This window comes from Calidris pugnax, unplaced genomic scaffold (assembly GCF_001431845.1).
Source record: "Calidris pugnax isolate Ruff unplaced genomic scaffold, ASM143184v1 scaffold67, whole genome shotgun sequence".
Lineage (NCBI taxonomy): Eukaryota > Metazoa > Chordata > Aves > Charadriiformes > Scolopacidae > Calidris > Calidris pugnax.
The window spans coordinates 40,609-65,360 of record NW_015090779.1 but is presented as its reverse complement, the minus strand read 5'-3'; the positions used below and the strand labels follow the sequence as shown (position 1 = coordinate 65,360).

General features: G+C 37.5%; 1 protein-coding gene across 1 annotated transcript in view; it reads right to left on the bottom strand.

Annotated features, from left to right (window-relative positions):
- Nucleotides 1-24,717, bottom strand: part of NFXL1 (nuclear transcription factor, X-box binding-like 1) — a 42,887-nt gene extending 18,170 nt beyond the window's left edge. Inside the window, exons 1-18 of the mRNA XM_014954285.1 lie at nucleotides 24,696-24,717; nucleotides 23,414-23,584; nucleotides 22,944-23,053; nucleotides 21,622-21,755; nucleotides 19,882-20,060; nucleotides 19,589-19,750; nucleotides 19,388-19,488; nucleotides 18,034-18,148; nucleotides 17,119-17,243; nucleotides 15,961-16,083; nucleotides 14,490-14,580; nucleotides 12,486-12,606; nucleotides 11,687-11,843; nucleotides 10,848-10,939; nucleotides 9,355-9,376; nucleotides 4,195-4,335; nucleotides 3,343-3,509; nucleotides 2,511-2,580 (exon numbers count right to left, since the gene is read on the bottom strand). Coding sequence (XP_014809771.1) covers nucleotides 2,511-2,580; nucleotides 3,343-3,509; nucleotides 4,195-4,335; nucleotides 9,355-9,376; nucleotides 10,848-10,939; nucleotides 11,687-11,843; nucleotides 12,486-12,606; nucleotides 14,490-14,580; nucleotides 15,961-16,083; nucleotides 17,119-17,243; nucleotides 18,034-18,148; nucleotides 19,388-19,488; nucleotides 19,589-19,750; nucleotides 19,882-20,060; nucleotides 21,622-21,755; nucleotides 22,944-23,053; nucleotides 23,414-23,584; nucleotides 24,696-24,717 — 2,103 coding nt within the window. The remainder of the gene's footprint in view (nucleotides 1-2,510; nucleotides 2,581-3,342; nucleotides 3,510-4,194; nucleotides 4,336-9,354; nucleotides 9,377-10,847; nucleotides 10,940-11,686; nucleotides 11,844-12,485; nucleotides 12,607-14,489; nucleotides 14,581-15,960; nucleotides 16,084-17,118; nucleotides 17,244-18,033; nucleotides 18,149-19,387; nucleotides 19,489-19,588; nucleotides 19,751-19,881; nucleotides 20,061-21,621; nucleotides 21,756-22,943; nucleotides 23,054-23,413; nucleotides 23,585-24,695) is intronic.
- Nucleotides 24,718-24,752: the final 35 nt, after the last annotated feature.

Here is a 24,752-nt window from a genome sequence, read left to right as displayed (position 1 = left end):
AACTTTAAGTGTTCTGAACTCAGTAGCCTTATCCATCTCATCTTTTGGCCAAGTGGTTTGTAAGTTCTTGGCATGAGGTCCCCTCACTGGGTTTGATTTGTATTTGCTGAGGGGGGGCTGGGAGGGTTATACCTGTTAAGGCTGCTCCTTCAAATGGTGCTTATCAATTATTCCTTTAAAAGAGAACTATCAGTACAAATTGCATTAGGATACAGGTAGCTGATTCTCTCAAAGGTGCAGACAAATACTGTATTTTTATAAAACAGCCAAAAGATCCCTAGCACTGTTCAATATTCAGAGAAACCGGAACAGATTTTTTTAGACAAAAAAAAAAAATAATAGTAAAACCCCCACACATTACATATGAAGTTACCAAAATAGGATCTGAGGAAAGTAGGATAAACTGTAACACAAAGATAGGTACTACCTAAAACAGGACTACATTAATACTTTTATTTTTCACGAAAGCCAGTAAGAGCTAGAATCACAGGCAGGGAAGACCACACATTTTTACATCATCGATTACACTGAAAAGATTTTCTAGATAGCAGAAGTTGCATTAAACCTTATTTTTCAAGGCACCTATGGTAATGAGAATTTTAGAGTTAAATAAAAGCTTTATAAAACTAAAGTGGGATCTGTTGTCCTAAGCTTTCTTTCACATCACACTGCATTAAGTAAAAAAGACATCATCTGTGGAACCAGGCAATTCTGAAACGCAAACTAGAATTAAGTACTACTACTACATGGATCTTAAATCCCAGACTGAGTCTTGGGAATATGTCCAGAAAAATCAGAACAGTTACATTAATCAGAATCAAAGATGAGATACTGAAAAAAAACCACAACAGTATCTTTGAAGAGAAGCTGAAGTACGGGAACACATAGTTCATGTTAAGAGATTATAAACACTCCTGAAAATAAAGAGGGAGAAGTCTTGGAGCAAATAAAACCAAAGTAACAGAGAGGGAAATGAAAGGACAAAATTAAGAGGTAAAAGGACAATGAAATAATATCCGAAAGTGTTCCCCTGCCAGGAAGAGAGCTTTCAGACATCCAGACAAGAAAATTGTGACAGGCACATTCATTTACAGAAAAAAAAGACAATGGAAAGGCATCTACAAGGGCAAAAAGCGGAAGACACACGTAGGCAGACGGCAGAGAGCACAGCCTTCCTGGAGGGGTTAACAGAGCCTTGTCTGAAAAACAGAGGAATAAGCAGGAATCCTTAGGTTGAGGAAGAATTCAAACTGCAAGAGATGAGGGAAGATGACACAAACCCCAAGTGGAATCAGGGAAGGAGAATGGGTTGAATCAAATTATTTACGAGTGACAACTAAGCATTGCGTGAGACAAAGAGACTCGGCTATACAGTAACAGACCAAACCAGAACAACAAAACAATAAGTGATTATGGGATAAAAATATTTTTCTTTACTACATGCATTTTTATTGCAGGGAAGGAGAATTTCTCAGAAATTCTGGAGAGTTTAGCAGTGGAAACACTTTCCAAAGTATTCCAGACTATTCCGGTTTCCCTACTTCACAGATCTTCCAACCCGATGGCAGGGAAGGGAGTGAAGAAAGGGCTGTCACCCGCACAGCAGCTAATGACAACCAAAGCACAAACATACAATGAGTAACGCATGGATTTCTCAAAGCACACAAACCGCCCATGAAAATGGCACTAGGAGGGACCAGGAAGAAGTCACTTGGCCTATCCCTCATGTCTCACAGCAGTATTATCCACAACTGGACAAACCCAGATACGTGTCTAAGCTGAGACTGATGGAAATTTGGCAGCTTCTCCAACCACTTCTCCCCCTGCTCCACAAGCTTTACAACTCCAAAGTAGTATTTAACGTGACTCTTCCTTACTGGTGCCTATATACACTGGTTTATGGTCTAAGAGTCGCACAATAAGGATATTAGTCTTCTCTTCTTTACAGCAACCCTTTAGATATACCCACACACAATAGAAAGATTAACTGGTTTGTCTATTTCAGGCTATTTAACATATATTTCACTAACACAGTGGGGCATCATTAACTCATCTCACTTGTTAAGTATAAAATTGTCGACAGGAATTATGAGACCTGCACTTAAGACAAGAAGAATCACAAACACAAATCTCAGCCTTTTTCCTAATCGAACAGCATCCCATTATTCTGGAGACACAAATTCAAGACCGGTTTTTAACCATGTTAGAGGACACACTCTTCCACGTTCAACCTCATCTGCACGTTTCCACAATCAAGCCATTAACGCCTTAGAGACAAATCTCTGATCCTTCAATATAACCTTCTGATTTGACAGCAAGACATTAATAACTGTCCTCTGAGTACAGGTCACTCACCACCTTTGCATCTATCATTTAGCATATTCACTTAGACTGAGCTTCTCTGGTTTGCTTGGCCTATGAAACTGTATCAAAAATCTTACAAAGAAAGTAAAATCCACAAAATTCCACGCATCCATCGAATCAAGTATTTTTTTGCTAACATGGCTTACCTCTTTTGGACACTGATTTTTGCAGGAAATGAGAAGCTCCTTTTCTTGTACATCAGCACACGTGAGTTTTCTGTAAAAGAAAAGACTTATTTGTGACAAATTCTGAATTAAAAGAAACAAAAGTCAATACAATTAATCAATACAATTAGGGGTATATTTTAAGTACATCTCTCTATAAAGAAAAGTGGACTCATTTGTCTACATCTTGTGGGATTAATACAAACGTCACTATTTTACAGACAAAAATACATAAAGAAGAAGAAGAGCATAGATGGGATGAAGGTTTTCAGAGCAATACGCAGATGATAATGCTTAAACCCACAAGTCCCATCTTATATTTAGTAACGCCTGGCTTACTCTATCCAGACACAAATAATTGAAAAAGAAACACAAATGATTACTAAGAAATTTTCCAATTAAAACAGCTGGAGTTTGAAGGATATTACTCGTAAAGACCTTTTACACTAACTACATTAAATTTGAATTCTTGTTATAAAATTCACATACGGTACAAGAAACTCATATAGATAAACATTATGTAGATCACTTTATATTTGCATAATTCAAAATATTCAAAATATTGCTGTATTATAGAAACAGCTCTGCTTATGAGACTCCATGCATTCATAATTTTAGCAGTAATACCATACAAAACACTGGCAAATTTTAAATGAAAAAAAAAAAGAAAAAGAAAAAGCATTATGTTACAAATTATAGCCTTCAAAAGAAATCTTTTAACTTGTTGTAAGAGTAGCTCCTATCCCCAGACATTTCAAATGGTTTCCAGTTAGTAGCATTCAAATGAAAAATTGGGTTTGATTCTGACACTTACAAGCATTCAATATACAGTACTGACAGTTTGCAGTGACACTTTATTTTAAGCATCTGGAGGCAGGATGGGCAATCCCCGGGATGACAGGGCAGAACACATCGGTGAGGACAGCCAGATGGCCGGGGCTTGGTACACTCCTCTTCACACTGCCAACATTCTGGACCTGCCTAACAAAATCAAAACAAAGTACTAAAGAACATGCCAAACATCTGTTTCTTGGATGCCATTGACAAGCTTTAATACAGAAGAAAGAGTTGGGGTGGTTTTGCTAAGGGAATCGAGCTATTCAGTAAGACATCCCTAAAGTAAAAATAATTATTAAAATACGCCTTTAAAAGAAAAGAAAAAATGCCAGTGTTTGTTGGTCAGAGAGACAGAGTTCCATTTTGCCTCCTGGGCACAAAAGGAACTCTTAATATTAGTGCTTTGGAAAATTGCCGTTAAGCCTGTTAATTCTCTACAGAAAACTGCTAGAAAAAGAAGTAATTTCATATTGAGAACTAACTTCTCCCACCCACAATGCTACTGTGATACTTTAGTCATGACATACTGCTCTGTAATGCAGGGGTGGGGAGGTTTGTTTGCTTGATTTTAAGAAGCAAACCTTAAGTCATTCCATTTCCATACGTGTAGGATAATTTGTATAACCTTCCAAAAAGCCTATAGCTTAGGTACACCTAAGCTGGGAGATGCTAAGGCACTGCATCAATGGGAGCAGAACATATGCAAGTCTCCCAGTGGAACTTGGAATAGATCCTGTGCCTTCCAGCTGCAAATTCTTAGTTTTCCACTTAAAACTGAAGACATCGTATAAAACACATAAAAATAAAACCAAAAAGGAAGTCAACCTACCTTATTTCCACCTGCAGTGCCGTCCAATTTAGTAACGTGATGACATTCTTTCATGCAGGTGTGATTCTGACAATCAAGAAGTCGCCCACAAAACCTTTTACACGAGTAGGGATCTGCAGAGTGACACGGTAACGGACTGACCTAAAAGTTACAAATAAACCATTATAAACGTATATATATACGCAGATCGTGTATCTATATGCACATAGCACATGCGTGCTGTGTGTGCTACATGTATATATACACACACTATGGATATATACCCATACACAGAGGCACAGCACCATTCCAGAGAAATTTTGATCCTTGAGGATCTTTGTTAAAAGAAGAAAACCAGAACAATGTTTGGTTTTTTTTTTTTTAATAGCCTTTAGGTTTCCATTCCAACATAACCACACACATTTGTTTTACACTGGTTACACCAGGTAAAAAAAACCCACCTTATTAATTAATTAAGCTAACTTCTGTAACATAGTATTTTTGGGGTTTTTTGTAACAGATTATTACATTCTTCAAATCTTTTAGTGTGACTTACTCCTTCTTTCCAATTACACTCGTGCCTTCCATTAAATGTTCCTAATCTGCTTTATAGTTATTGCAGAAGACTGTTACAGTTTCCTTTCACAGGGCTAATTGTGTTATGGTCATCATAAACCCCAAGCATTTTTTAATTCTACAAACGAAAACAACCTGCAAGCCAGAAATTCTAAAGACCAAATCCTGACTATACCAAATATAACTGCTAGGAGTGCGGAGGGGAAGAAGAAATGGCTTTATGAGAAGACTAAAATTTTAATGTCTTATATTTGTACCTCCTAATTTGAGGTTAACACCCCAGTTAACAGAGCTCTGTAGTACTTTTCAGAGCATCTACTTAGAAGCCTTTAATCTTCATTGGTACTGAAATGGAGTGTAAACTCCTAACTTGGTTAACTAGGTTATTTTCCTAAAGTTGAATATAGTACAAGTTCCTCCATTTCACGAGTATTAGAGGAGACTCGTTGTTCCCATTTTCCAACCATTATATAATGTTCAAATGAAAAAAAAATCGTTTCTGTGACACTGTCAAAAAAATTGATTTTTTTTTCTTAATATAATGATCATTTCGCAGAGAAAAACAGGAACTATTTGTGATGCTATTACACAATAGGATAACGCGACATAACTCACTTTGACTGGACTAAGGGTGAGATTTTGTGTTATGGCTTCAGTTGACTGAACAGCTTTGCACTGCACCCCCTTCCTTTTCTCCAGGATGATCAACCCCAGCTCCCTCAGCCGCTCCTCATAAGACCTGTGCTCCAGACCCCTTACCGTTGCCCTTGTCTGGACTCTCTGCAGCTTCTCAATGTCTTTCTTGTAGTGAGGGGCCCAAAACTGGACACAGCACTCGAGGTGGGGCCTCACCAGTGCCCAGTAGAGGGGAAAGCACACCAGCTGAGCTGCAGTGCTGAATGAAGCCATGGAGGGAAGCCCAAAGGCAGCAGACACCAGTAGCAGCTCTCAGCTGGCCAATTGCAGAGAACATCCCAGCCCCCTGATTGCATCCAGCACAGCTTCAGCTCGCCCCACTCACTGACTTTCCCAAGTCTTGACTCCAATGAAAGATAAGGGAACCTTCTGGAATCAATTGACATCGTAGCCAAAACCAAAAGAATTTTAATTAATTTAAACCTACAATATATTTTCAATTCTGTTTCCATTTCTTGACAAGTCAAGCTGTTGCAGATGTTAGTAATAAATCCAAGCAGAGAAGTTTTACTTTCTATAGTTGGGATGCATTTTGAAATGGCTAAATGGAGGTCCCTGCTCTTCCTACAAAGACGAGTATCAAAGAAGCCACAAACTCCAGGAGGCTGATGAGCTGAAGAACAAGGAACACAGATGAGAACCAGAAGTATTTTATGAAAGCTGATTGGAAAAAAGAAAGAAAATAAGGAGGCATCATCTTCAGACCACGGGTCTTCCACAGGATAAGGAAAGGAAGGCAAGGAAAAAAGGACAAGACAACTTTCAGAAGCTTCCCAGCCATTTCCCAAGTGCACAAAAAAACCTAGCATCAAATTCCTACCAAAAAAAACCACCACCCAAACCCAAACCAAACCCAAGAAGAAGAAAGAGTTCTATCTGCCTGGGAACAGCAAGACTGATACTACAGGATATTTGAAGTACTCATTACAGCAACAAAAACAAAACGTTTCCCTTCCTTGAGAACATTTAATGAAATGAAGCAACTACAAGAGAATTAAATAGAGCAGATAAATTATCCATATCCAGTTAAGATTTCCTTATTTGTCCTCCTTTACCTTGTATGGTCTTTAAATAATGTTCTCCCATAGAAAAAGATTTTGAATATAAACATTAGCTCTCATAATTTGATTTTAAAAGAGCACATGTATAGTACTGCTATGAAATGCCAGTGCTTACAGCAATTCAAAGAAAAAGTAAAATATCAAGTTTTCATTTTCAGGTAGCAGCAACTGTTAATGTTACGTGATTTTTCTCACCTATAACCTGAAACAAAGTTGAGAGCTACTTTTAAGCACCTAGAAATTGAAGAATGAAGAGTTATTATTTTTTCTAAATATATTTTAAAACATCCAAAATTTACACAGTAAAATTATTTAAAAGGCAGCAGAACGTAAGTAAAAAAAAAAATCTTATTTTAGATTAAACATTCTGTAGAATGATACCTCCACTGAACATGGATTTTATAGAATTATATAATCTGAAAAGTAGTTTTAAGTGTGCTGTTTCAAGTGATAAATGGCTTGTTCTAAATACCCAAAGACATGTAAGAGCTTGAACTAAATCAAACCAACCTAGGTAGTAACATTGTACAGCAATTAGCCCCTCTTCACAGAAAAAAAATTTGGTTTGAGGTAAGTGCTACTTTCATCATCTGTAAAAAGTTCACATTCATCAGTGAAAATCCCTCAGGGGCAGGAAGATTCTACAGAAAGTGTTCATAAATATATACAAGTGTTTTATCTTGTTCACAAAAATAAATTAGTTTGAGGTGAGATTACTTGTTAAGAATAGCTGTAAAACATTGAACAGACATTACTTATTTGGTTTTCTTAGAGATCTCAGAACAACATAAAAAAATGTATAATGCACAGAAAATACACTGTAAACACCCCGTTCTCTCACACACATTAACAAATCATGCTTTTCCTTGACTGATATAAAAATCCAAAGATTAGGACACTTCATTCCACTCCAGAAACTACTAAACTTCAGCTGGAAGGAAGCACTGCACTCTGCTGGCTGAGAGAAGGAAGATTTAGTCTAGAGCATCAATAAATCTCAACAATAAAAGTTAGGTATAGACTCCCTGGGATTTTCCCTTATTTCCTATGCTAACTCATACAGGAAACATGACCCAAAGCCATTGACTGGTTCTGCCAAGATTAGTAGGCAACAGAGAAGGGATTATCTTTCTTTTTTTTTAATTTTTATTATTATTCTGAAATAAGTAGTTATAAATATAGAATCATAGAATGGTTTGGGTTGGAAGTGACCTGAAAGATCATCGAGTTCCAGCCCCCCTGCCCTGGGCAGGGACACCTCCCACCAGACCAGGTTGCTCAAAGCCCCATCCAGCCTGGCCTTGAACACCTCCAGGGATGGGGCAGCCACAGCTTCTCTGGGCAACCTGTTCCAGTGTCTCACCACCCTCACAGTGAAGAATTTCTTCCTGATATCTAATCTAAATCTCGCCTCTTTCAGTTTAAAACAATCACCCCTCATCCTACCACTACACTCCCCATGAATTTCTGTAGTAATTGTAGTGAGTGTATGTAGTAATATGTAATATTTGGGACCATTTTCACTAATATGAAGAGCCATGAGGAGGGATATAAACTTCATGACCACGTACATCCAAACAATACCAAAACCAGTAACATTGTCTAAAGCAAGTTATAAACCACAGCTGATATTTTGTTTATACATAAATCCATGAAGAAGTTAGGGTGAGATTCCATATGAGCTATCCCCAAAACACCTCAATGACTCCATAAAACCTTGGCTGATGATACACTTGCAAGTTTTACTGTGGAAAGCGAAACCAAACCCCAGCTGTTTCAACAACAAACAAGCAGGCACGGTTGTTCTTTTCATTCATTTTCACAGCACATTTTTCTTTTAGCAACCGACAAGCTGCAAAGCAGCTCAGTAGAAGCTGTATTCACAGTTTGCTTGAATTAATAAATGTGCTGCACAAACAGACTGCTGAGATATAAACTTTGTTAACAACATTTGTAGGTGTTGCCACCACATAATCAATCCTCCATTACAAAACATACCAAAAAGATTACTAAATAATGCCAAAGAAAAACAAATATATTTAAAGATACCTACCTCTTTTAAAGTGTTTACTGTTTTCTGTAATTTTTAACTGACTTAAAATGCAACTAGTTTTATTATATTATTGTTACCTGCACTTTGATTGTGAATTTATGTCAGATTTACTAGTAGAGCAAGCTGTAATTGCAACAGGGTTTTTTTAAGGATTATTTTAGCAATCAGTGACTTTTAGAAGTGACTGTCAATAATGATGATCGCTTCACGCGTCAATTAGATTTTCTTCTCATGTAAGCAAAAATAGAGAATTACTTCATCCAAAACTGTAGGAGCTGGCACACCAAAAAGACAAGCTAATAAGTAACACTAAAGAAGTTTGTACTACATTGTCTGATTTCATCCATGCATGCTCAGATGAAAGTCACATGAGAAATTTCCTGTATGACACCGTGTTCCTTATCCTTTTAAAATAAACACAACAGTGTCTAGGAGAACTGTGTGACAGGGACAGAATAACAATACAATGAGGAAAAAAAGCCCCAGAAGTATATAGTGAAAAAAGACACCCGCCCCCAAAAAATTAAACACTATTTGAACAACTGCAGGAATACCCAAACAGCTTCATACAACATGAGTGTAAATTTCTATCCAAGAATTCTAAAAAGTCAAGCAGTTATATATTCTTCAAAAAGGAACTAAAATACCTTCTGATACATAAGCCCTTGTGATAAGGTACTTCATTGGTTTTAAAATATAAACAAGCCATATAATATTTCTCCTTAATACTCTTTCTTGCAGACTAAGTGAGATATACTTCATATTCCACTTAAAAAGGCATTTTCCATCACTCACCTCATGCTGCCCAAGACACTCCCTGTTAAGAGAGAAAAATCAGAGATTTAGAAAACATGCATTTATTTAAGAAAGACTTAAAACAGCATAAAACATGCAAAAACAATGCAATCTATTTTTTAAAAGTGCAAACTAAAAGAAAATAATTTAGCTATGTGGATCTTCTCTTTTTCAACAGTTGCTTGGATTGCCGTATTTTATGATAGTAATCCTAAAATCAGTGTTTCATGTGCAGATTAATTATATTTTTATATGAAATTAATCATTTTTATTTTAGAAAATTATCTGAGTTGCTTCCCAATATCTTCTCCTTTGGCTCTACTACTACACCACTTCATATTTTTCAGTTATTTCAGAGAACTACTAGTCTACTCTTATGTTTACAATTCTATCCCTTTTAGAGTGGTCTACCATCCCTAGGAAAGAAAAACTGCACACTGATCAGAACTGTGAAGGTACTACATGGTGACTCAATCTCTGATCTCCTAAAAATTAAATCAATCTTTTGCTCAATTTATTTTGAAAAGTATCTTTTTCTTTTTATCTCTGATTTCTTATCTGTCATCTCCTTCCCAAGTATTATTTTGATTTCTCTATTGAAACCTTGTAAGGGAGAGTGATGAAAACACTACTAATATTCAAGCTAAAATACCTGTAAATCAGTTCCTAAAAATTTCTACAAAAGCATTTAAAAAAACAAGATATCCCCGGTAGTTTCTCTAACATAAAGCAACTACCAATAGCTGTGTATCAGTCTTTAGGACAGCAGGATATTAACAAGAGCAATCGATCTTTCACCCAGTACAAGACGCAGACATAGCACAAAACTGTTCTTCACTCTACACAGCTCAATTAATTATCTTATACCCACTATAATCTTCCTATAACCAGTTAATTTGGCTTCTAGGACCTCTGCATTCCATTGTAGCACACTGCTGTTCCACTGCAAGGGGAAACTGCTTAACCAGCCTGATGGTCTTCTGCCATTTAACTACTAAACCTGCAGATGAGAGGTTACCCACAGGAACCCTGCATTCAAGTTGACATGTATCGGTGTCAGATGAACTACCAGACGTAGAAAAAACTGGCAGGACCTCTGTGCTCAAGGGTAGTGGCTAGTTTTTTTGTATGCTACTTAGACACCAGTTATAGGTGGCATTCTTCTGCCTGAGATCTTTCTTGTTTTAGTTGGGTTGTTTTTTTTTCCTTCCCCCAGTAACTTGGAAGAGACAAAATGCATCCATTTTGCAGACTACACTAAAGGACACTGCAGTCAATACAACTGAGGGCAGGGATGCCCTTCTGAAAAAAATAAAAATAAAAATCAGCATAACCAAGCACTGGAAGAAGTTGTCCAGAGAGGTTGTAGAATCAATTATGTACTTTGGGGTTTTCAAGGTTATTCCCATGTCCATCTCTGCAACAGCACAAAAAGAAAAAGTCTTTTTCCGTACCGAAACTTTCTTTTATTTGTTTTCTTTTTTAATACTTACACTGGTATGGGAACCTGACAGGGAGGGCACGGTAAGGCCGTTCGAATGAAAGCTGGCTCAGATGGCTGTTCCCAAGGACCTGCAGACTGATGCTGAAAGCACAAGACGACACTAGTTGAATACAAAACACAAATGGTACTATCTGCTTGACCATAAACAGACATGTCATCTAAAGAGATCCCAGTTCTAAAAAATCCACTTTCCAGTAACTAAGTTTATACGAATGGAAATCTCAACACACCCTACACACAAAAAGTTGCAATTTCAGCCTTAGCATGGTTAGGGATAGGAAAATGAAGACCTGTGGCCCAACTGCTAAAAACGAGGCCCACAGCCAAACAAAAACCCAGGAAAACAGCTCTAAGCATTTAATAGAGGTAAAAATACAAAAATATTTCAATTACTAAACAAGTGAAAGTATCATCACGCAGTGCATGCGTGTGTCATGTGCAAAGATGCCAAACAAATTCTCACTTCTAACTCCTACAGATTTTGATGGTTTAGTAAATATCAGTTAAAGATTATTTTTTACTCTTATGTTAAAAGTAATTGCTTATATTTGAAATTAAACATTTGTGATACAACTCTAACAAAAATCTTATACTTTAAGTAATTATAGCTGTTGAAAACTGCCCAGTTTGTTATATATATTGCAAAGTTAGATTGCAATAAAGGTGCTAGAACCACTTAGTTTCTCAGTTAAACAACATGCATAGCTCTGTGCTCAATGGTTTATTTACCCTGAACTCCAAAAGCCTCCAACACAAGATTAAGGTCAAACAACTGTTGCTCATTCTTCAGAACACAAAGGAACCTGCTATTTTTCACTATTTACTTACTACGCCAGTTTGCTTCACAAGTGCTTCATCGTGGCAGGGAACGGGACAAAAATGACCACAGCCTAAAGCTTTCTGGCAGGACTGACGACAGGGGGGACACCGACCAAAGTGACAATAGTGTTTCTCCTGGGTAGGGTGGTGACAGGTAGGCGGTCGACTGAAGTAAAATCCAAGAATGAATCAACATGACAGCAAGAAATACAAAGTTCCAGTCACTGGACAATTCTACTCAAAAGTGCAAAGAACTGAGACAAACAAGTTATTATTTTAAAAATGAGTTTACTTCTCACCTTCAGCAGTGATTAATTTTAACAGTAAAATTACTCAGGAATTCTAAATAGAATTAAAATCAAAGTTGGGTTTGCATATTCAAACAGCTGTTTCACTCCTAATTCTACTCTGAGCCAAGTAATTCTCTTGCTACAGCCCAGCAAAAAAACCTCTCTTTTTTCCTTCTGCTAGTCAAGTTTTCTAGATAAACAGCCCCACGGAGGTACTTCAAAATGTGGCAGACACAACTTGAAGAAGGGAGTGTGCCTACAGAATTGGAAGTGCTCGGTGGTACAGAACCTCCCCCTTGACAGCAGGAAGCTGCTCATGACACCACAGCAAAGAGGTGTCTGGTAAGAACAATTATTACTAATCTCCATCTGCGGAGTCAAGAATACAGAAAACTGAGCAGTAATATCTGCAATTGTATTAAAGGAATAACATTTGCCTTTTAAATTTTTTATTTTACTACTTTAATGATACCTTAAACTCCACTGAAGAAGTAGAAACACGCAGTTTCTATACTGACCTGCACAGCTGCTTGCACTTGGGAGGTTTGATGGTGCGCTCTCTGCCACAGGGCACTTTAATGACAGTTCTTCCACAATTGCATTTCACATCTACAGTCTCTGGACATGGATTACAACTACCTAAAAATAAATATATTAACAACATGATAATCTCAATAAGCTACTGATTACAAAAAACGCTAACTAACATAACTCTGGATATGCAAATGGTATAACTGTCCTATTCTGTTTGATCTAAATAACAGATGGCTGGTAATTTTTATTTCTGCTTAGTTTCAAATCCTTCTTGGGGAAGAGAATTTCACCATTCTTAAAGAACAGCAATAATAATCTTGATTATCCTGCAGTTGTTAACTGGTATAAAGTTAGAAACAATCCCTGAAGATACAGTAATTAATTAAAACTTTCATCACCTATTAAAATATTGGTGCATAAGGAGAAACGCATGAAAATAAATATTTTTAAATCAAAATTATTCCCTTTATTAGGAATATTTTCAAACATTCTGACAAGGCTTCCCAAGCCAATGTTCCCAAGGCTTCCTTCCCATCACTGCAAGAACCTGCCGAGCTCTCGCTCAGCAGCGCGTCTCCACAGTTCCTCACTCCCCATAGGTTGTAATTTGTTAAAGCACACAAGTTATTTTCTGAATTTACCATCTGATACCATAGTTATTCACTTCATCAGATGCAACTTATGGCAAGAGTTAGCACTTACATATTGACAATAGTACTGTTTCAATAAATTAATACACTTTAAAGTGTGTATAATTGGTATTCACCTTCTCAAAGTTTGCTTTTGTTTTCATATAGGCACGGATTACTTTTTTATACTGTTATTAGTTATTAGATATCCTTGTCACTTTTAGCCAGGCTGTAAGATGCAAGCACCATCAAATATAAATAGCTATTCAAGGTAAAAGTTTATCCTATAATGCAGCATTACCTCCTTAGTTTTCCAACCAGAATTTTATTCTATGATTTAGTTATCAAACTAATGTACAAAAACAATGTTACGAGTTTTCTTCCGACAGAATTTAAAAAAAAATTAAAATCATGTTTTACCAGGATTTTGGAGGGATAGGGAGAAGAAAGGAAGGGAAAGAAAAGGGAGATAGTTAACAGAGGAAAAAAACAAACCACTAGTTGACAGATTTAATAGCAGGTTAACTGGGACAACTACCACATTTACCTCTTAAGAATCACTGCCTCAAAAGCAAGATTGGCCCAACAAGTTGTGAATTATTTCCTGAGCTGTTGCAATTTGAAGTCCAAAATACTGAGGGAAATTACACAGGGTACCCAGTCATTGTTTCAGCAGGGCAGCAGCTTCTGGGGGGAAAATTGCTGAGAGGGCTGCCACTTCTTCAGTCATTCCAATTTAATCCCCTACCAAGCAAATGTCAAAGCAGTTGGCCAGGATAAAAGCTGCTGGGCAATTCTGGCCATTTTCAGCATCTTTTAAACCAAGGTCACTGGATAGAGAAGTAAACTTTTTTGTATCCTTATATAGTCAGTAACAAGTTCTTATTTTCTCTTTTACCAGTAAGATATCAAAATACATTCAATTCCATCAACTTTTTTTTTTTTAATATTTTAAGCCCACTCGTATCACATATTGTATTCTAGGATTTTTAAAAACCATCCAGACTGAATGAACACTGTCATTTCAAAACATAGTTGGACTTCGTTATGCATATTCAGTGAACAGAATTATTTGGGAAAAAAAGTTAAGCTATGGAATTAAGTGGCTGAAAAGGGGACAGCAATTTCAGAGAAGCAATGCGGAGCAAAATTACCAGGTAAAAATTCAGGTTGTTCTTATGCAAGTCCTTAAGCTCTAACCAGCACTAAAAAGCTTTCAAATACACTGCCCACACAAAAAGCCCACATGCAACAAGGGAGAGAATTCATGAAGCACCACACAGAGTCAAGCAAGCATGAATATTGTTTACTGGAATAAACAGCATTCCGTCACTACAGGGATCCTTCACCTGTTCTTACCTCTGTGGCAGCCTGAAGGGCATTTGTGATTTCTGCAGCCCAGAGTCCGCCCACAGACTTGATCACAAGGTGGGCAGTTTCCAGGACAGCACTATTAAAGAAACAAATATTCTATATAACTGAAAACGTAGACATTTCTGGTATAATCTGCATTCTTCTACTATCTCATTTTTCAGTATTTCTTAAAAACAATTTTCACACTATTTCGCCAAATTTCCTCAAATTCGTGCCAGATATAGAAGGGAAGCCATCTATAAAGTTATTTTTAAAAACTCAAATTATAAAATAACAAGACGACGACCAATATAAAAGCATCATTTCAACACACTAAAAAGGCAGAGGGCTTCCAAAAAGCATAAGAACATTTTAAAAGTTCAAATTCTTTAATAATATTTTAATTCAAAATAATTTCAGAAGATTATATGCAGGATATCCAACAGTTGTCCCCATTCTTTTGCACTTTCTTCAAAAAAACAAACAAACAAACAAAACAAAAACAAACAATACACCTTTTACCCTTGCAGTAAAGGTCAGGTAGCTTTAGGATCTACTTTCTATTCTTACATAAAGTAGTAACATGGAAGAATCACAACGCATCACACCACCACCTGAATGGTGGATGCCAGGTCAGGAGAGAACCTCATTTTTTCTATTAACTTGAAAGGTACCCTCCTTCCAAACTGTGTAAGAAAGGATGGCAATTAGGAAGAGAAACCTGGATTTTTTAGCATAAGATGTCAAGATTGCTTTTACTTGTTTTACCATCTTTCCATATAAAGTAAATTCACTGTAATAATATATATTCAATACTCAAAAATACCTAAGAATGAAACTGTATTTCTCATGGTTTTTTGTGGTAAGAAGTCCAACTTTTGTGATGTCTTAATTCACACACAGCAGGCAACTTCCAGGCCTTGATGAATCACGAAACTGAAAAGATAGGTCTGAGCTATCAGCTATTCCTTTGACTTCAAACAAGCAGGGAACCAAAACTCAGACTCCCGGTTGTCACACCACTGCTGTTTGCAGTGATGCATTTTAGAAGGTGGGGTGAAATGCTGTGTTGTCAAAAATAAAAGTATGTCCCTTACAAAATTATGAGAGATCTCCAGCTCTTCTTACAAAGCAAGGAAATAAATTGATTTAAATACTCCAGAACGCATAAAGCATCAATAACTACTGAAGTATCTGAAAGCAAAACTGCTTTCTGGAGCTGAAAAGTTGTTAAAACCCCCTTCCCAGTTTGTAAGGCCATTGAGTTTTTCCTGAGTGACGTGCTGTTCAGAGAATTCAGGCACATGGCAAACTAGTCTGAATGATGCTGAAGAGAAGTCTTCTTTCTATACAACAACATGAGGTGGAACATCAGATTGATTTATATAGAATAGAAAATATAACTTTTTTTATTAATATATAATAATTAATATATCTAAACAATTCATTAGAGAAAGATGATCTCTGGGACACTTACCTTTCTCCTACACTGGTGCTTTTGGCAATCCCGAGTTTTAGTGCACTTTGTTTCACACAGATATGGCTTATGACACGGCATGCGCTTAGTGTGCTTTCCACAGCGGCACTGTTTTTCAACTTCCTGGGCAGCAAGACAGGGAAAAAAACAGGGTATTTTTAATTTAAAAAAAAAGAAAAAAGTGGAAAATAATACCTTCTACTAGTAGCTGTAAAGAAATGTTCATGGACGAGTAACATTACAGTGTTGTATCACAAGAGGAAGTATATCACACGCTCTGAGCAGATTACTTATCTGTGCAATAACAACTTGGGGACCTTCTTTTGGTATTAGCAAGGGGGAAAGAACTAGATGATCTTTAAAGTCCCAACCTAGACCATTCTACGATTCGATGATTCTATTGCAAATGCTGTGCTCCAGATGGCACCTCACCAAAGCCTTGGTCTCACCAAGAGGGAAGTCACTTCAAGGGAACCACTCAAGTGTATAGTGCAAGATGTCAAGCATAAATGCAAAACAAATTCATACAGAGAAGTACCTCTCCTGCACAGTAATTGAGATTCATCCATTGTGTATACAGGCAATTTAAGGAGCAGGTTTATCTGACCTTCACCCCAGCTATCATGTGCTAAGTACTTCCACCATAGACTTTGTAGCCAAAGCTGGTTCAGGAAGAGACAACCGAGAGCAGAGAGAGCAACAGCTTTATAGGCCAGGCCACAGGAGCTCCACAGACACTTAGAGCAGAGCAAAATATTAGTTTATTACTAACAAGGAAATAATGTTATGTTACAGCATCTTCCATTTCACTAAAGAAACAGCACAGTAAGACAAAGCAGGAAGGAAGCTAGAAGCACTGGGGGGAAAAAAAATAAGTGTATTTTCCCGCATAATTAATTAAAAATAAACCAAACAAAAGCAACCCAAACCAGTAAAACCCTCACCCGTGCCTCAATTCAGACACATAATGCTCAACTGCTAATTCAGAATGGTGTTGGGGCAGGGGATGGGAAATGGGGAAAATGATGTTTTTAACAAACAGGAAATGATAGTTTTTGTGATATTTTGTGATATTTTCCTTAGGAGACTCACACCGTTCCTGGCATATAGTGTTTAAAAAACCCTAACAAAATGTGAAGCTGCTTCAGTAAGACTAACCTGTCTGCATATTTCACAGGGACCTCGATGACAGCGCTGGGAACATTTATGGATGCCACATTCCAGAACTTTGTCACAACTATCGCCACAAGTGGGCACATCTTCTGTGCAAGGCAATGTAAACTCTGCATGATGAGACAGAGGTATAAGCAAACATTTAGAAAAAAATTACAAAAAGCCAAAATATTTAGAAAAAAAATGCACTGTATACTATGACTTCAAATGCCAATTCTCCTTCATTTTTTTTAAAAGCTTCTCTAGAAATACTCCATTATTCATCTTGCCAATTAAACCCCTGGAACTAAATAAAGCTTTGAAAGAATTAAGGAAAAACATACATACAAACTGTCACAGTTCACTGTTTGTAAGAACTTTTTATGGACCCTGCCCTGCAGAACTGACCTAAACTACTCACTGTCAAAGACTGGATGACTTTTTTCTTTAGAAAAAAAGAAAAAGAAAAAGAAAAAGAAAAAGAAAAAGAAAAAGAAAAAGAAAAAGAAAAAGAAAAAGAAAAAGAAAAAGAAAAAGAAAAAGAAAAAGAAAAAGAAAAAGAAAAAGAAAAAGAAAAAGAAAAAGAAAAAGAAAAAGAAAAAGAAAAAGAAAAAGAAAAAGAAAAAGAAAAAGAAAAAGAAAAAGAAAAAGAAAAAGAAAAAGAAAAAGAAAAAGAAAAAGAAAAAGAAAAAGAAAAAGAAAAAGAAAAAGAAAAAGAAAAAGAAAAAGAAAAAGAAAAAGAAAAAGAAAAAGAAAAAGAAAAAGAAAAAGAAAAAGAAAAAGAAAAAGAAAAAGAAAAAGAAAAAGAAAAAGAAAAAGAAAAAGAAAAAGAAAAAGAAAAAGAAAAAGAAAAAGAAAAAAGAAAAAGAAAAAGAAAAAAGAAAAAGAAAAAGAAAAAAGAAAAAAATAAGCACAGCTTACTTGATTTTTCACACGGACAGGACCTTTTCCCAGAACGAGGACAGTCTCCACAGGGACCAGCATGACAGACTTTTTCACACGTGTGATTACCACAAGGCAAAGGTTTCCCACACACCTGGAAAAAACTCAGATAAACCAAGTAAATGCAACGTAATGGAGCCACGTGCCAAGACAAAGCAACTCAAGGGGAAAAACTAGGGGTAGAGACATCCGTGTGGAATTTAAATTTTTCTGAATTTTATTAACAAATCTTATATTCATTGAGTTTCCCAAATAAAACTGATCACCCCTGCAGTGATCCTGACTGGAAGACCACTGTATACTGAAGAGTTCGTGGTTCTAATAACAGCCTGAGTAGTCCCAGGGCTGTGATGTTCTGCACGTACAGTCTGGCCTTCAGGCCTGTGTTGTGCTGCACGTACCCCTGAGCCACAGGGTAAACATACTGTAACAGAGGAGATTGGAGGCAGCTCCCACTTGGTCCCAGTGATTATGCCACCTGCATGTCCTTGCCTTTATCTAAGAGGACAGCAAGGAGTTCCCATGAGAACATCCTTTCTGTTTGACAGTAGAAAGGATGAACAGAGTTGCTTTCCTGTAACAAAATCCTACAATAGCTTCAGCAATCAAACCGGGGTAACCCTTTCTTACAGACAGGGTCTGCACTGCATGCTGCACATGGATCAGAGGCCCATTCAGTGCTGCACAGCTTGGGCTTCTCAGCATCTAAAGGGCCATACTACTATTTATATTATACTCCCTTTCTCTACAGCAGTAGCTGGAATAAATCGCATTTTAACTGACACTTTACAGAGGCTGAGTGCCTTTACTACTGGGATTGTAATGAACAAAGTACCTCCTGGTGCAACCTCCTTAATTTTTTAATTTTTTTTTTTTTTTTTCCAGTCGGTCACTCCATAGCCTCGGTCCTAAGAATGAGCTGCAAATCTACTTCAAAGAATGAATCACAAAGCTTTCATTCTGTTACAGTCACTAGAAGTAAACAAGCATGAAACTCTTATCTACTAAGTTGTGGTTTCATGCTTATTTTTGAAGATAGCAGCTGAAGTTTCAACCTCAAGTGCAAGAAAGCAGAACACACAAGGGCAAACTCACTGCTAGCTTAACCCTAGCACAATTCCAGAACGGTGACATTTTAACTAGTGTCAGAAATGACTTGTGACACCAAGTAGATCCGTTCTCAAACACTGTTGCTTACGTTTTTGATTGCACTTTCAAAACCTACAAAATAAAATTATTTTCCTACTGAATGCGCTATTCCAATCCTGAACACTCTGATTAATCAAGCTTTATAAAGATGAGAAGTGAGCTAAAAAGGGCAGCCTCAACATACCTGATCACACTGCCACTGAGGACTCGCGCAAAGCCTTTCTGCTGTCTGCCTGCCACAGATGCACCGCTGCTTACTGACTCGAGGGCAAGGCTGGCAGTCTCCTGTACGCAATCACAAAGGGACATTGAGTGTAGGAATTGCTAAAGAAAGACTTATCTTGACAATTAACTCCCCCTCTGAAGTTTAAGGCGGCAGGTCTACCTGCGTGGCAGGGGTTCTCACAAGCGTGCTGTCCACACAGCAGCGTCCGTCCACAGGGCAGGCGACAGGACCACTCCTTGGCACTGCACCTTCGGGGCACTGCTTTGGCTTTCCTGCAGTGGCAGGTCGTTGTCACCATCTTTGGGCAAGGTGGACAGGGTCCTAAGTACAGGAAAAACAACGCCTCGTTAATTCAGCAAACGCAACCCTGACTACGTCTGGTTTATTCTGAGAATAGCAGACTTGAAGTAAAACTGCTACATAAACACAGGTCATGCAACCGAGAGATGTACCTGGATGACAAAGCAGCAAACATTTATGGCCACAAGGTGGTTTGAATTCCCTCTCACAGATCTGGCCACAGGAGTGAGGTACCAGCCATGGGTCCAGTGTTGGATTCTCCACTTTTCCACAGTAACAGTAATACCTACTGGGAGTTTCAGACCGTTTGTATTCAAACCTACATTTTGGACTACAACAAGAGAAAAAGGGAGTGAAAAACAAAGCAATTTTTAAAGAATTTTTTAAAAAGAAAAGCACTTTTTATCATTTCGGTTTCCCAAGATTGTTACCAGGCTACCAATTAACATTTTTACAACTACTGTAACCAATAACAATCTAATTAAATTCATAATCTACAACAAAGTTCTTGCTATATGTCAGATTTTACAATACATTCATTAGAATATGTCTAAGGAATTGTCCTATCACTGCAGTCTTTTCTCTAAGAATAATTAAAAAAAAAAAAAGAGTGTAGCAAGCATGCAGAATAATTTTTATGTCAAGCAATACCAAAGGAGTGCATGCAACAAAGAGTTAACTTACTTAAACAAGCAAAAAGAACCAATAAAAAAGAGAGATTAAAACCCAGGTTTTTACCAGTAGCAATTTCTAAGCTATGCAAAGCAAGATTTAACGATGCTATTAAAACTATGCATAATAATTAAAATATTATCAGAAAGATGTTAGGTCGTACCAGTTCAGCATCTTAGATATTACAAGATGCACACCTTTATTTGTTATCCTTTATAGTGACAGATATTTAAAAATACATTACTACTAAAGGAAGACAGGCATCAAAGCTCTGGAATTTGTTAGCCCACAGGCCCTAAAGGCTTTCAGGTGAAAGCCATGGACAAGGGAGCCAACACAAGGAAGGAGAAATGGAGCAGCTCCCATTTCTGGCTACACTGGGAAAAGACAGCAAATACGGAGCTCCTCCTCAAAGAATAATAGAGGCTTTGACAGATCTATGTATTTATTTTTATCAGAAACATCAATTTTCCCTATATAATTACAGCCTATAAACCATTTCTCCATAGCAACTACACAGTTTTACGTACTTACACAAAATACATTTACATGATGCTTAAACAGAAAACTAGTTTGTAGCAGAATAAGCATTATCAACTTGAGATGCTGCGAGCCAACAATTTTACACCCTATTTCCTAAGCAAACCTGCTCTCTGAGATCCCACATTAATAGAGCTTTTGAATCCACTAGGCACTTTCAACCAAATTTGACAGAGGATTGCATCTAAAAGATACAAGTTTCCACATAAAAGTAGGTGGACAAATAACCATAGGACAAACATGCACCTTGACAGAACTTCTAAACAAAAATCTACTGAAAAAGCAAGCTTCATTATTCATGCAGCCACAGTATCAACTCCTCCTTTACACAAACTCATGTAAAACTGCAAGACTGGCTTTAATGCTCGAGTTATACAGAGACTAAAAATAAATAACTAAATAAATCCCTAAATCTTGCTGTTTTAGAACTGCTTTTTAAAATTTAATAATTTGACCGTGCCAATTTTAAAAGTGACATGCACGTAAAGCCATTCAGAAATAAAGATTAGAAGCTGAAGCACATGATAGGTGTTACCTTCTCAGAGGTTAAAACAAATTTGATGCAGTAGGTTTTTGACACCACTGTGAAATATTCCTGAATCATGTTAATGAAAACTTGAAGATAATTCATGTTTTTCACAATAAAAAGTATGTTTGTAAATGTACCATGAAGAGCTCACCATGGCCAGGGATAATCTTTCTTCCCAAAATCATCATCCGTCAGAGGAGAAGACACAAGGAAAAGGCTGTCCTTGGCCCACTTTTGGATACACACCAGGTGAAATATACAAAAGCATCCACAACAGCTCCAGACCTACAGAGCAGATTTAAATGCCAATTGCTTTTTATTAGGTTTCTTTCTGTTTCCATTGACGAACATCAATAATATCTAAAGAAATACAAGCATGCTGTTTTTCCTTTAAAAAAAATAGGTTTTCAAAGATAGATTATACCTATTGGTAGATTAATACAGGCTGTTTCACAGTTACAGATTCATACTTACAATGTTTTTTCCTGCTGCCGTGGGAAGTTTTTGCCAAGGCTTATGGAGCCCAAAATACTCATATAATCATAGAAATGTTGATGTAAACACACTGTGGGAGGTCACATAGCACAACTCGGTGCCTAGAGCAGGACTACTGCCAACTGATCAGTCATAGCTTTGCCTGGCAAAGGTGGAAAATCCTGAAGGATGGGGACTCCACAACCATCCTGGGCAACCTGGTCCAGGTGTCGTACTACCTTTCTAATGGCCAATCTGCACCTCCCAAGCCCCAGTTTGTGCCACTGCCCCTTATTACACCACGAAGATGCCTTTGGTTTTAGCCATCTTCACAACTCCAAGCAGACAGAGGCTGCAACCATATCATCCCTTAGCTGCTTCTCTGCTAGACTAAACAAGCCCAGCTCTCCCTCCACCTCTCTCCATCCCCTGCTCTAGGTCTCCAGACATCTTGGTAATAAAAGGACTAAAAATGGGTTTTTTTCCCCCCTCTTTCAAACTTCAGGATTTATATACAATGCTTGTAAGAAAAAAAGATTTGATTAGAAGCGTGGCTTTCAACACAGTGTCTTCTGTTCAAAGAGCAAGAGAGGCATAAAACGGAACAGAATTAAAAGCAAACATGTCTAAGAGAGTGCTGGTTTTGCCCATATCCTGTCTCCATCACTAAACCTTTATGATTTTGCTTCCAGTGTCCTTTCCTGTCAGTCCTCAAGTGAAATGACAGTACTTTGCTTAGAATATCAGCCTGCTGCTGAAAAGCAATTTAAATAACAGAAATGCAGTTTTATGACTTTGGTACTTTCCACATATCAACACACTTTATATTTTTAATAACTCATGAAAGTTATTAAACTGTGAAAACAAGGATAATTTCCGCATTAACTTACAGAGGACAAAGTCAATGACATAAGTTTCTAAAAGTACAGTAACTAGCTTCCCAAAACTAAAGCTAAACAGGAGACATTAAGTAAAATGAGACTACTGTAAAATACTTACTGCCTGGTTCCTTTTAACTGAAGCAATGCAGATCAGACATGTCATGGCCCCCGACTGAAAAGCTTCATTCATGTACTGTCTTGTACGTTCCAGCTCACTTGCATCTCCATCTTTAATATATAAAGATTTTTAAAGCAATCAGTAATGTTTGATCTGTTCTTCTGTACATGTTGAGACTGCTGTTAAAAGGTTGTTGTTTTTTTTCTCTGAACGGAGGCCAGTCATATATTACTATAAAACCACATTATTAGAAGTACTTAAGACAGTTTCAAAACTATGCCATTGATTCTGCAATAAAAAGGCAAGAAGTCCTGCCAGCATGCATTGCTAGGAACAAATATTTTTTATACAAGACATCAGAATAAAGTGCTTTCTCTCAAATTATTGAAAAAATCTAATACACAGCAAATAATACAGTATTGCTTATGCTTTCATACTGAAATAAAAGTCAATAAATGAAAAAAAATTACCAGTTTGACTGGTGTAAATGGTAAATGTTTTGGCCAAAATCTTTCCTTGTTTTATTTCAGCATCTTCATCATCATCTTCAGATGAGGAACTAAATTGGTCTTCAACTAGCTTTTTTGCTGCAGCCTGATTTGCCTTCTTAATTTCATCAAATTTCTTCTGTGAAGATAATTCTATTAAGAGAACAGATTAATAATGATTAATACCATGGCAGTTAATCATAACACCACATTCAGTTCTACATACTTTCAACTGTCCTCTTTTTAAAGAGCTTGCTGATTTTATGTTTTTAAGGGCAGGGCGTTGCTACCTTTTCAATACCACACAAGATAAATTGTATTTTCTTCTTTACTGTGCATTATCCATAAAATTCACATCAGGAATTACTATCTGTCAATTACTGCTGACACATACAACGAAATATACTAGAACAACATCTATTTATAATGCTGCTTTACAAAAAGGATACTTAAAAAAAACACCACATCCCCACCTCACATACACACACACAATTCTCAGGGTATGAGGAGGGGGGAAAAAAACCAAAATCAGGCAACTCTTAACAAGAGTAATTGTCATAATTTGCTGATACGCTACAGGTAGCTCTCCCAACATTTGGTATTTTTGAAATTATGACTTCTAGTGATCTTCCTCCAACCAAAAAGATTTTATTGCAATAGTGGGTTCATGCTATTTCAAATGTGGCAGCATGAAAAGTGACCGTGTACTTTAATATCAGCTTTTTTTCAATGTTACCGCACGTGAAATAGAGGAAGAGTCTCACATGGAGAAAAAAAATAATTATATAACTTAACAGAGTTCATAATAAACCAAAGTGCCTTTAAGATAACATGACACGGAGGTATAGAAGTCTTCCTTAAGGCCTTCTACGAGTCTTAAAGTACCTCCTAGTTTTCCGTATGAGACTGCATGCCTATATATTTCCAGGGGTTTGGTCAAGTTAAGTTTTAAGGCTTTCTCTAAGAAATTATGCTGCCCCTTAAAGAGAGGTCAGTATTTCCCCCTGGGTATTACACGGGCAACCCCGGCCACTCGCCAGCCGGCTCCTGTCCCTTTTTCCCTTCCCGGGGCGATGTGGCAGGCTGACCGGGCTACCCAAAGCCTGTCCCCAGCGGGCAGCCCCCTCCGGAAGGTTTCCAGCCCTACTGAAGAACAGCAGCTCCATCCTTCACCTCACCCTTAACCCCCCCTGCACCCCGGGCGGGGGCTCAGCCCCGCACCCCCGCCGCCGCCCGCGGCCCCCGCGCCTCCCCCCGACGATACCTGCAGGCAGGGGACGGCACATGGCGAAACGCCGGCTCGCTACCGCCTCACCGGCCC